This window comes from Triturus cristatus, chromosome 11 (genome assembly GCF_964204655.1).
Source record: "Triturus cristatus chromosome 11, aTriCri1.1, whole genome shotgun sequence".
In the NCBI taxonomy this organism is placed as follows: Eukaryota; Metazoa; Chordata; class Amphibia; order Caudata; family Salamandridae; genus Triturus; species Triturus cristatus.
The window spans coordinates 1,156,820,163-1,156,833,302 of NC_140594.1; the positions used below are offsets into that span (position 1 = coordinate 1,156,820,163).

A 13,140-nucleotide genomic window follows, 5' to 3' on the forward strand; every position below is an offset into this window, starting at 1 on the left:
GATGTGCTGGCTGCTTTAGCGACCGTTCAAGTTGAAGTGGCTGCCTCTAGGCAAGAAACAGCCGATGTAAAAGCCAGACTGGATGCTATCCAATTGGACCCGCTCACGCCCAGCACCTCCCTCACGAACCAGACCCCTGTGGTAGTAGTGGAAATGCCGGTAGCCATCCCCTTGGCAACACCAGAGAGGTACAGTGGGGATCCTAACACAGTGCAGGTATTCCTCACACAAGTGGCGCTACATTTATCGTGCAAACCAAAGGCGTTCCCCACGAGTCAGGCTCGTGTGGCTTTCCTTATTTCCTATTTGGCTGGAAACGCGGCACAATGGGCCGTACCTCTGGTGAGCAGGGACGACCCCATCTTATGTGATTGGGGTGCTTTTCGCGAGGAATTCCTGAAGGTATTCGACAGAAGGGCTGACTCGTACACGGCGGACCGTGAAATGCTTGAGTTGAGACAGGGATCCAACGACCTGGTGCAGTATCTCAACGCGTTCCGACGGCTAGTTGCGGAAACCAAGTGGCCTGTTGCTAAACAGACGGCGCTCTTCCATCACGGGCTGTGCGATGAGCTCAAAGACGCCGTGGCTCATATTGACCCTCAACCCAAGACATGTGAGGGCCTTATCAACCTGGTATTACGGCTGGAACATAGGCTGAGTGAAAGAAAAGGGGATCATGGGAGAAAAGGAAAATCCCTTCCATCCTATGTGACGGTGGGAAGTCCTGAAACTTCCACCGCATCCAAGAGAGAACCCATGGACATCGGCGCAATACGAGCGAGCCTCACAGCCACGGAGAAAGAGTCACGCCGTAAACAAGGATTGTGCCTATATTGTGGCAAAAAAGGCCACTACGTACGTGAATGCCCTGCCAAACCGAAGACGTCACGTTATCGGGCCAACCGGTCGGTAACAGCCGTGGTGGACATACCGGCGGAAAACTAGAGGACTCCCAGACCAAAGAAGGGGCATCTCGGAGTCACTCATCCATCCCTTCACTCTCCAACTCGGTCACTAAGGGACACCGACACCTGTTTCTCACGGTGCACGTGGGAGTGCATGACCAGTGGATACCCGTTGTGGCCATGGTGGATTCAGGGGCCACTGGCATGTTTATGGACCACAACGAGGCATGCAGGCTAGGGCTAGTGCTTCTTCCCAAAGCTGTACCCGAAGACGTCTATGCTGTAGACGGAAGGCGATTGGTGACGGGGCCCATCGGGCAGCACACGGGGGTCCTTCCGATGAGATATGGGAGGAACCATTTGGAACAAATCGATTTTAACATCATCCGAGCGCCCCAATATGGCGTCATATTGGGATTGCCGTGGCTACAGAAACACAACCCCTCTGTGGATTGGCCAACACATCGCGTCGAAATGACGTCACCGTATTGCATCCTGCATTGTGGAAAAAGAACGGAATCCCTTGACGCAGATGAGAGCGGGAGTCAGACGGTGGCTACAGCGGCAGAAAAAGATGTGGCTCTCCCCCAGGCTTATCACAGTTTTGAGGATGTATTTGATGAGGTGAAGGCGGAAGTGCTACCACCACATAGACAGTTTGACTGCCAGATCGACCTGGTGCCAGGGGCCAGCGTTCCCAGCGGCAGGCTGTATGCCCTGACGGAGCCTGAAAACGTGCATCTCCGGGGGTACCTGGATAAACTCCTCAAGCTAGGATTCATCCGCCCGTCCAAGTCTCCGGCCGCCTCGCCACTCTTCTTCATCCCGAAAGCTAATGGGGAGCTGAGAGCCTGTGTGGACTTTAGGGCATTGAATGCGATAACCATAAAGAATCGGTACCCCTTGCCTCTCATCAGTGTACTGCTGGAACAGGTCAAGAAAGCTCGTATCTACACCAAGTTGGATTTGAAAGGGGCATACCATCTGGTGCGCATGAGGGATGGAGACGAGTGGAAGACCGCCTTTAAGACCAGGTTCGGCCTTTTTGAGTACCTCGTCATGCCGTTCGGTCTGTGCAACGCCCCGGCAGCCTTTCAGTACTTTTTGAATGAGGTATTCAGAGAGGAGTTGGATATCTACGTGGTCGTATATATCGACGACATCCTCATCTACTCGTCCAGTGTGGAGGAGCACGTACACCACGTCAATGCTGTGCTCCAAAAGCTGAGGGAAAACAAGCTGTTTTGTAAACTCAGCAAGTGTGACTTCCACGTCACGTCCGTGGAATTCCTCGGAGTGATGCTGAGTCCAGAGGGACAGGAGATGGCAGAACGAAAGATCAAGGCGGTGAAAGAATGGCCGGTGCCCCAAAGCGTGAAGGACGTCCAAAGTTTCATTGGCTTCGCCAACTTTTACAGGTGGTTTATAGATGGATTTTCAGGATTGGTGGCCCCAATCACACAGCTACTGAGGAAGTCCAAGGAGTTTGTCTGGTCCCCTGAAGCGAACACAGCCTTTGAGGCCCTGAAAAGCGCCTTTGGTAAGGCGCCGGTGTTGGCTCACCCCGATCCGGATCTCCCCTACGTGGTGGAAGCGGACGCTTCGGATGTGGCGCTGGGGGCTATCTTGTCCCAACGCAACCACGACACAGGGGTGCTTCATCCCGTTGCGTACATGTCCCGCAAACTCAACGACGCCGAACGCAACTACCATACTGCGGAGAAGGAGCTTCTCGCAATCAAGGACGCCTTCACCGAATGGAGGCATTGGTTGATGGGGGCAAGACATGTGGTATCGGTGTACACGGACCATCGGAATCTACAGTTCATGACGGCCACAAGACACCTTTCTCCCAGGCAGCTGCGGTGGATGATCTTCTTTGCGGGGTTCAACTTCCGCATCACATATCGGCCGGGGACGGAAAACCGGAAGGCGGACGCCCTGTCCCGTCAATCTGCAGTTAAGGAACCATTGCCTGCGACCGAGCGTTCCATCATTTCCCCGAGGATGGTATTGGGGGTTATCCAACCGGATACTTTCCTGAGGGGAATAAAGAGAGGGATCAGGTCATTCGCATGGCGGAGGTGGCTCCTCAGTCACAGAGAATGGCAGCTGAAGGACGGGATACCCCTGAAGGGCAGGTGCCTGTTGATACCCACGCCTAGGCTAAGGAAACAAGCATTCATCTGGTGCCATGACTCTCCATGCGCAGGTCATTTGGGCTTTGAAAAAACGGTGGCTAGCATGGGACGGCATTTCTGGTGGCCAACCATGAGAGTGGATGTCAGGAGGTGGGGACAGGAGTGTCCTACGTGTGCTACCATGAAGGCCGACCATGGCCGAACCCAAGGGCTCTTACATCCACTTCCGACCCCGGATAGACCATGGGATAGCATATCACTGGACTTCGTGGTGGGCCTACCGGTAGACCAGGGGATGACGGCAATACTGGTGGTGGTGGATTACTTGACGAAAATGGGGCACTTCATCCCCTGCAAGAGAGTCCCTACGGCCGGGGAATTGGCATCACTACTCCTAAAGAATGTGGTACGACTGCATGGATTACCTGGGGTGATCGTGTCGGACCGGGGGTCGCAGTTTACTGCGCAATTCTGGAAGACTTGGTGCACTGCGCTGCATGTTAAGACCGCCCTGTCCACCAGCTACCACCCTCAAACGGACGGCCAAACTGAGCGCCTGAACCAAACGCTCAAACAGTATCTGCGATGTTTTGTGGACCAGGGCAGGGAAGAATGGGTCGACTTGCTATGGGTTGCAGAGATAGCCTATAACAACGCCACTCACAGCTCCACACAGTCATCTCCGTTCTATAGCAACTATGGCCAACATCCCAGGTTCTTGCCATTTCTACATCCGTTCAGAGAGGACAGGATTCCCGCCACAGCGGACAGGGTGGCACACATAAAAGACACGTTGATGCGCTCAAGGGCTGTCCTAATAGAGGCCAAGAGACGATACAAGGCTGCGGCCGACAGGAAGAGAAGGCCCGGGCCACTGTACCGCACTGGAGACTACGTCTGGATATCCACAAAAAACATGAGGTTTCGAAAGAACAGTGTGTTCCATCCCAAGTACATGGGCCCCTATCGCATTACCAAGTGTATGGTTCCCGTGAACGTGAAGGTGTGCTTGCCCCAGTCATTGCGGATACACCCTGTCTTTCATGTATCATTGCTCAAACCAGCACCCTCCAAGCCGTCTGGGACACCTAGGCCGGTATGCGTGGAGTCGGAGGTGGAGTATGAAGTGTCGGGCATACGGGCGTCCAAATGGCGCAGGGGGAAGCTGTGGTACCTGGTTGCGTGGAAAGGCTATGGCCCGGAGGAGCAATCATGGGAACCGGCTGAAGGGGTTCATGCTCCGCGCTTGGTCTCCTTGTTCCATCGGCGTTTTCCTGCCAGCGCTGGACCCGTGGGGAGCCGCTGAGAGGGAGGATGTACTGTCAAGAATTCCTGTCATGCGAGGGGAGGAAAACGGTAACCAGCGTAAACGGACTACATCTCCCAGGATGCTTAGCGGTTGAGAGGTTATGTAAACAGGAGAGCTGTTACATAACTCAAGGAAAACACGCCCTTATGTAAACAGGAGAGCTGTTACATAACTCAAGGGAAAACACGCCCTTATGTAAACAGGAGAGCTGTTACATAACTCAAGGGAAAACACGCCCTTATGTAAACAGGAGAGCTGTTACATAACTCAAGGAAAACACGCCCTATAAAGGGAGGAACCGGGAGGTACAAGGCTGTCGGATATTGTGTTTACACCGACGTACCTGCTTCGTGAAGAGCAGTGTTCCGGAGTGGTGCTCCAGTAAGGCAAGAACGGAGGTAGGTCGAGTCGTTACTCCCTGGGCCGTGTCTTGCCCCATCGTCACCTGTGAAGGACCCGGAAGCTCTACCGGTCAACCATTGAGCTTCGCTTTTTGACTCGGCTGAGTCAAAGCGCAGTGGCGCTTTTGCTGGTTGGAGTCGTAACTCCCAGCCCGACCAGAGATACAGGGACTGCCAGCTGTAACGCACACCAGGAGGTGTTTGCCGCGTTACAGACTCGGAAGTCCACAGGATCGATCGAGCGGCTGCTCTCGGTTCAGTCTTCTTGCTTTTGATTGGGGTATCGGTGACGCATCACCAGGAGGTGACTCCGCGTCCCGGTGCAGTCGGAGAAAGAGGTTGAGCGGCTGCTCCCTTCAGGTAGAGACCCCGGCTGGGTGTTTCCCTGACTCCTCGATTCTCCCCAACACTCGTCGTGCCCCTCACAGCCTACCGATTGGCATTGTCGGCCATTTCATTTCTGCCCTCTGTTGGCATACGCCGGGATCGGCGTATATGCAGAGGACGGTTAGGACCATCCGTGCTGTGGGCTGGTAACGTACTTAGCCTGGAGGATTCCAGTGACTATAACTTTTGTTTATTCGTTGTATTGTTTTTGCCTTCATTAAAATAACTAACCCTTCACAAGTGGTTGCGTCCTCATTATCGTGTCTGTTAAACGATCCTGAGACGTTCAGGGCGTTACATATGTATAGAGGCAGCACACGGTGTCAGTACTATGGATCTATGTATAGACGCAGCACACGGTGTCAGTACTATGGATCTATGTATAGACGCAGCACACGGTGTCAGTATGATGGATCCATGTATAGACGCAGCACATGGTGTCCGTACTATGGATCTATGTATAAACGCAGCACAGTGTCAGTACTATGGATCTATGTATAGACGCAGCACAGTGTCAGGACTATGGATCTATGTATAGACGCAGCACACGGTGTCAGTACTATGGATCTATGTATAGACTTAGCACATGGTGTCAGTACTATGGATCTATGCATAGACACAGCATAGTGTCAGTACTATGGATCTATGTATAGATGCAGCGCACTGTGTCAGTACTATGGATCTATGTATAAACGCAGCACACGGTGTAAGTACTATGGATCTATGTATAGACGCAGCACACCGTGTCAGTACTATGGATCTATGTATAGACGCAGCACACAATGTCAGTACTATGTAGCTATGTATAGACGCAGCACAGTGTCAGTACTATGGATCTATGTATAGACGCAGCACACGGTGTCAGTACTACAGATCTATGTATAGATGCAGCACACAGTGTCAGTACTATGGATCTATGTAAAGACGCAGCACAGTGTCTACTATGGATCTATGTATAGACACAGCACACGGTGTCAGTACTATGGATCTATGTACAGACCTAGCACACGGTGTCAGTACTACGGATTTATGCATAGACGCAGCACACGGTGTCAGTACTATGGATCTATTTATAGATGCAACACAGTGTCAGTACTATGGATCTATGTATAGACACAGCATAATGTGTCAGTACTATGGATCTATGTATAGACGCAGCATAATGTGTCAGTACTATGGAACTATGTATAGACGCAGCACACGGTGTCAGTACTATGGATCTATGTATAGACGCAGCACACGGTGTCAGTACTATGGATCTATGTATAGACTCAGCACACGGTGTCAGTACTATGGATCTATGTATAGACGCGGCACGGTGTCAGTGCCTTGGATCTATGTGTAGACGCAGCACACAGTGTCAGTACTATGGATCTATGTATAGACGCAGCACACAATGTCAGTACTATGGATCTATGTATAGACGAAGAACCGTGTCAGTACTATGGATCTATGTATAGACGCAGCACATGGTGTCAGTACTATGGATCTATGTATAGACGCAGCACATGGTGTCAGTACTATGGATGTATGTATAGACGCAGCACAGTATCAGTACTATGGATCTATGTATAGATGCAGCACACAGTGTCAGTACTGTGGGTCTATGTATAGACACAGCGCACGGTGTCAGTACTATGGATCTATGTATAGATGCAGCACAGTGTCCGCACTATGGATCTATGTATAGACGCAGCACACGGTGTTAGTACTACGGCTCTATGTATAGACGCAGCACACTGTGTCAGTAATTTGGATCGATGTATAGATGCAGCACGTTGGGTCTGTACTATGTGTGTTGTTATGCAGTGCAGAGTGCCAGTGCTATGGATGAATGGTTTGATTCCACACAAAGGGTCCGCATTATGGTTCAACGCAGTGTACCTTGTCTTGGAATGTGTAGAAGTCAAGAAGCAAGCGGCACATGAGCTATAACATAAACCATCTCATTCCAGGTGAAAGTATCCCCGTGACGAAGACTCCGCTGCCCCACATGGATGACTCGATGCCTTGGAAAACCCACAGCGCAGAGGACTTCCGCAGGCACGTGCTCTTCTGTGGGACTGAAGTCATCCAGACCAAAGCCGCCGGGCATAGCCTGGTGAAAGCGGTGGTGCAAAGAACAGGTGAGGTCACAGTGTCCGTCGTCCACCGGTGTCCTAGTGAGTGTACCCCGCAGTGTGTTTTTGTACAAAAGTGACTACAACCGAGGGCCCAATGTTTCTCTTCATCCACCAAAGTCCTAGTGAGTGTAAACCTTCTATGTGTCTTCATCTAGCAGTGTCCCAGTGAGTTCGGGCCCAGTGTGTATCTTCATCCACCAGTGTCCCAGTGAGTGTGGACCTTCTGGGTGTCTTCATTCATTAATGTCCCTGTGAGGGTCGGCCCGGTGTGTGTCTTCGTCCACCAGTGTCACAGTGAGTGTGAACTTGTCTTCATCCACCAGTGTATGTGGGCCCAGTGAGTATCTTCATCCACCAGTGTCCCAGTGAGTGTGAACCTTCTGTGTCTCTTCATCCACCAGGTTCCTAGTGAGTGTGGGCCTGGTGTGTGTCTTGCTCCACCAGTGTCCCAGTGACTGTGCACCTTCTGTGTGTCTTCATCCTCCAGGGTCCCAGTGAGTGTGGGCCTGGTGTGTGTCTTGCTCCACCAGTGTCCCAGTGACTGTGCACCTTCTGTGTGTCTTCATCCTCCAGGGTCCCAGTGACTGTGGACTTTGTGTGTGTATTCATCCACCAGTGTCCCATTGAGAGTGGGCCCAGTGTGTCTTCATCCACCAGTGTCCCAGTGAGGGTGGGCCCAGTGTGTCTTCATCCACCTGTGTCCCAATGAGTGTAGACCTTCTATGTGTCTTGATCCACCAGTGTCCCAGTGAGTGTGGACCTTCTGTGTGTCTTCATCCGTCAGTGTCCCAGTGAGTGTGGGCCCGGTGTCTCTTCTTCCACCGGTGTCCCAGTGAGTATGGGCCCAGTGTGTCTTCATCCACCAGTGTCCCAGTGAGTATGGACTTTGTGTCTCTTCATCCACCAGTGTCCCAGTGAGTGTGGGCCCAGTGTCTTCATCCACCCGTGTCACATTGAAGGTGGGCCCAGTGTGTGTCTTATTCCACTTGTGTCCTAGTGAGTGTGGGCTTTGTGAGTCTTCATCCACCAGTGTCCCAGTGAGGGTGGGCCCGGTGTGTCTTCATCCACCAGTGTCCCAGTGAGTGTGGACTTTGTGTCTCTTCATCCAACAGTGTCCCAGTGAGTGTGGGCCCGATGTGTCTTCATCCACCAGTGTCCCAGTGAGTGTGGACCTTCAGTGTCTTCATCCACCAGTGTCCCAGGGAGTGTGGAACTTGTGTTTTCATCCACCAGTGTCCCATTGAGGTTTGGTCCAGTGTGTCTCTTGATTCACCAGTGTCCCAGTGAGTGTGGACCTTCTGTGTGTCTTCATCCATCACTGTCCCATTGAGGGTGGGCCCGGTGTGTATCTTCATCCACCAGTGTATGTGATCTCAGTGAGTATCTTCATTCTCCAGTGTCCCAGTGAGTGTGGACCTTCTCTGTGTCTTCATTCACCAGAGTTCCAGTGAGGGTGGGCCTGCTGTGTGTCTTCATCCACCAGTGTCTCAGTGAGTGTGACTTTTCTGTGTCTTCATCCACCAGTGTCTCAGTGAGTGTGACTTTTCTGTGTCTTCATCCACCAGTGTCCCAGTGAGTGTGGGCCCGGTGTGTCTTCATCCATCAGTGTCCCAGTGAGTGTGTGCCCGGTGTGTCTTCATCCATCAGTGTCACATTGAGTGTGGACTTTGTGTGTCTTCATCCACCAGTGTCCCAGTGAGTTTGGTCTTTGTTGGTCTTCATCCACCAGTGTCCCAGTGAGTGTGGACCTTCAGTGTCTTCATCCACCAGTGTCCCATTGAGGGTTGGTCCAGTGTGTCTCTTGATTTACCAGTGTCCCAGTGAGTGTGGACCTTCTGTGTGTCTTCATCTATCACTGTCCCATTGAGAGTGGGCCCAGTGTGTCTTCATCCACCAGTGTCCCCGTGAGGGTGGGCCCGGTGTGTGTCTTCATCCACCAGTATCCCAGTGAGTGTGTACCTTCTGTGTGTCTTGAACCACCAGTGTCTCAGTGACTGTGAACCTTCTGTGTGTCTTTATCCACCAGTGTCTCCGTGAGTGTGGGCCCGGTGTGTATCTTCATCCACCAGTGTCCCTGTGAGTGTGGGCCCAGTGTGTCTCTTCATCTACTAGTGTCCCAGTGAGTGTGGACCTTCTGTGTGTCTTCATCAATCAATCAGACATTTGTAAAGCACGCTACTCACCGCAAGGGTCTCAAGGCATTGAAGGGGGGGGGAGCTACTGATCAAACAGCCAGGTCTTGAGGAGTCTCCTGAAGGTCAGCAGGTCCTGGGTCTGTCGTAGGTGGATGGGGAGGGTGTTCCATGTCTTGGCGGCGAGGCGGGAGAAGGATCTGCCACCGGTGGTTGTTCGGTGGATGCGTGGGACGGGGGCGAGGTCAGCTGAGCTGGCGGTTGGGGGTGTAGAAGGTGAGTCGCTTGTTGAGATATGCCGGTCTGGCGTTGTGGAGTGCTTTGTGAGCGTGGGTGAGGACCTTGAAGGTGATCCTCTTGTTGACGGGGAGCCAGTGAATATCTCTCAGGTGGGGGGTGATGTGGCTGTTGCGGGGGATGTTGAGGATGAGATGTGCGGAGGTGTTTTGTATGCGTTGGAGTCTCTTCTTCATCCTCCAGTAGCCCAGGGAGTGTGGACCTTCTGTGTGTCTTCATCCACCAGTGTCCAAGTGAGGGTCGGCCCGGTGTGTGTCTTCATCCACCAGTGTTCCTGTGAGTGTGGACCTTCTGTGTCTTCATCTACCAGTGTCCCAGTGAGGGTGGACCTTCTGTGTGTCTTTATCCACCCGTGTCTCAGTGAGGGTGGACCTTCTATGTGTCTTCATCTAGCAGTGTCCCAGTAACTGTGGACCTTCTGTGTGTCTTCATCTAGTAGTGATAAAGTGAGCGAGGACCTCCTGTGTGTCTTCATCCACCAGTGTCCCGGTGAGTGTGTGCCCAATGTGAGATACTTTTTCATATAGTGACTGTAAGAACACTGGGCCTTACGGCTTTATCTTTTCAATTACAGGTTTGTTTTTTTGTTTTTACAGTTTATTCAGCGCAAACTGAGCCCAACGCAATTTTATGTGATTTGCCCAGAATCAGAGGATGTTGAGCAGATGCAGGGATTCGTTCTTGGTTCTCCTCTTTCGAGGTCAGCAGCTCTGGCTGTTAGGCCACGTCTCCCCCCCGTGAGTCTGCGCACGCCAGCAGTCGTTCCTCCGACCGCCTATGTGGGCTGGGACAGAAGTGCTCCCGTGTCAAGCATCTGCCTATGAAAGGCCTGGGTAGAAACCAGGCTTAGGTGAATTTTAATACCCTGTAGTCATCAATCCTAGTAATTTCAGTAATTCCGTGTGAATCCTGTGACACAAAATTACCAAAATTACGCAATTTCACCTGCTCGAGTAATTTGAGGCAACAATCCTACCTCAGGAGCATGAACCTGAGAGTGCGCGCGGCTGTTCGGGTTCTGTTGCTCTTACTGTTATTTTCTTAGCGCAAAATGAACCCTTGGGCGCATTTTTGACATAAAAGGATTATTTTACGCTGAGAAATAGCGCTATAATATGCTGGATTACGCTCCTCGCAGGATTATGGATAATTCAGTGTAATTACGCGAAAGAGGTTATGCAAGTCATGCACCACTTGTAGAAGCGCACATGTCCTGCAAAGACAGTCACATGCCAATCCTGTGCACGTGGAAGGCTGGCACGGATTGGATAAAGTAAATCACATGCTATTCCCAGGGCTGTCGGAAGGTGGCAGCGGAGAGCACAATATCCCCAAGGGCCACGCTTCTTCGGGTCCCACATTTCTTTACCAAAATGCATTTATAGATTCAGAAGCAAGTTACCCTGTTCTTTTATGATGGGGCGGCGAACACAGCTAATATCACTAGATGGCACCCGAGGCTGGAGCGGCAATCTTCTCTTTCCCTAGAAGAGCTTTGGCAACAGCTGCTCCTGCTATGCTGGGCCCTGCACGAGGTCCTGTAGCCCCTGACGTCTGTTAGGAAACCACTGAAGCCCCCGGCATGTCTGTTAGGAAACCACTGAAGCCCCCGACATGTCTGTTAGGAAACCACTGAAGCCCCCGACATGTCTGTTAGGAAACCACTGAAGCCCCTGACATGTCTGTCAGGAAACCACCGAAGCCCCCGACATGTCTGTCAGGAAACCACTGAAGCCCCCGACATGTCTGTCAGGAAACCACTGAAGCCCCCGACATGTCTGTTAGGAAACCACTGAAGCCCCAACATGTCTGTCAGGAAACCACTGAAGCCCCCGGCATGTCTGTTAGGTAACCCCTGAAGCCCCGGACATGTCTGTTAGGTAACCACTGAAGCCCCCGACATGTCTGTTAGGTAACCGCTGAAGCCCCCGACATGTCTGTTAGGTAACCACTGAAGCCCCCGACATGTCTGTTAGGAAACCACTGAAGCCCCCAGCATGTCTGTTAGGAAACCACTGAAGCCCCCGACATGTCTGTCAGGAAACCACTGAAGCCCCCGGCATGTCTGTTAGGAAACCACTGAAGCCCCCGACATGTCTGTTAGGAAACCACTGAAGCCCCCGGCATGTCTGTTAGGAAACCACTGAAGCCCCCGACATGTCTGTTAGGAAACCACTGAAGCCCCCGGCACATCTGTTAGGTAACCCCTGAAGCCCCGGACATGTCTGTTAGGTAACCCCTGAAGCCCCGGACATGTCTGTTAGGTAACCCCTGAAGCCCCCGACATGTCTGTTAGGAAACCACTGAAGCCCCCAGCATGTCTGTTAGGAAACCACTGAAGCCCCCGACATGTCTGTCAGGAAACCACTGAAGCCCCCGACATGTCTGTCAGGAAACCACTGAAGCCCGCGACATGTCTGTTAGGAAACCACTGAAGCCCCCGGCATGTCTGTCAGGAAACCACTGAAGCCCCCGACATGTCTGTTAGGAAACCACTGAAGCCCCGGACATGTCTGTCAGGAAACCACTGAAGCCCCCGACATGTCTGTTAGGAAACCACTGAAGCCCCGGACATGTCTGTTAGGTAACCACTGAAGCCCCCGACATGTCTGTTAGGAAACCACTGAAGCCCCCGACATGTCTGTTAGGAAACCACTGAAGCCCCCGACATGTCTGTCAGGAAACCACTGAAGCCCCCGACATGTCTGTTAGGAAACCACTGAAGCCCCTGGCACGTCTGTTAGGTAACCCCTGAAGCCCCGGACATGTCTGTTAGGTAACCCCTGAAGCCCCGGACATGTCTGTTAGGTAACCACTGAAGCCCCCGACATGTCTGTTAAGTAACCACTGAAGCCCCCGACATGTCTGTTAGGAAACCACTGAAGCCCCCGACATGTCTGTTAGGAAACCACTGAAGCCCCCAGCATGTCTGTTAGGAAACCACTGAAGCCCCCAACATGTCTGTCAGGAAACCACTGAAGCCCCCGACATGTCTGTTAGGAAACCACTGAAGCACCCGGCATGTCTGTTAGGAAACCACTGAAGCCCCCGACATGTCTGTTAGGAAACCCCTGAAGCCCCGGACATGTCTGTTAGGTAACCCCTGAAGCCCCGGACATGTCTGTTAGGAAACCACTGAAGCCCCGACATGTCTGTTAGGAAACCACTGAAGCCCCCGACATGTCTGTTAGGAAACCACTGAAGCCCCCGACATGTCTGTTAGGAAACCACTGAAGCCCCCGACATGTCTGTGAGGAAACCACTGAAGCCCCTACACATGTCTGTTAGGAAACCACTGCCCCCGACATGTCTGTTAGGAAACCACTGAAGCCCCCACACATGTCTGTTAGGTAACTATTGAAGCCCCTGCTCCTTAGGTTACAGTATTATCCACCATATATTCAGGGGGGCTGGGGGTGGGGCGCAGGATGCCGAGTAAAGC

At 52.2% G+C, this 13,140-nt stretch overlaps 1 protein-coding gene across 1 annotated transcript in view; it reads left to right on the forward strand.

Annotated features, from left to right (window-relative positions):
• The window catches only part of LOC146788628 (putative cation-transporting ATPase 13A4), a 633,494-nt gene that overhangs the window by 381,939 nt on the left and 238,415 nt on the right, over positions 1-13,140 (forward strand). Inside the window, exon 10 of the mRNA XM_085635802.1 lies at positions 7,102-7,272. Coding sequence (XP_085491928.1) covers positions 7,102-7,272 — 171 coding nt within the window. The remainder of the gene's footprint in view (positions 1-7,101; positions 7,273-13,140) is intronic.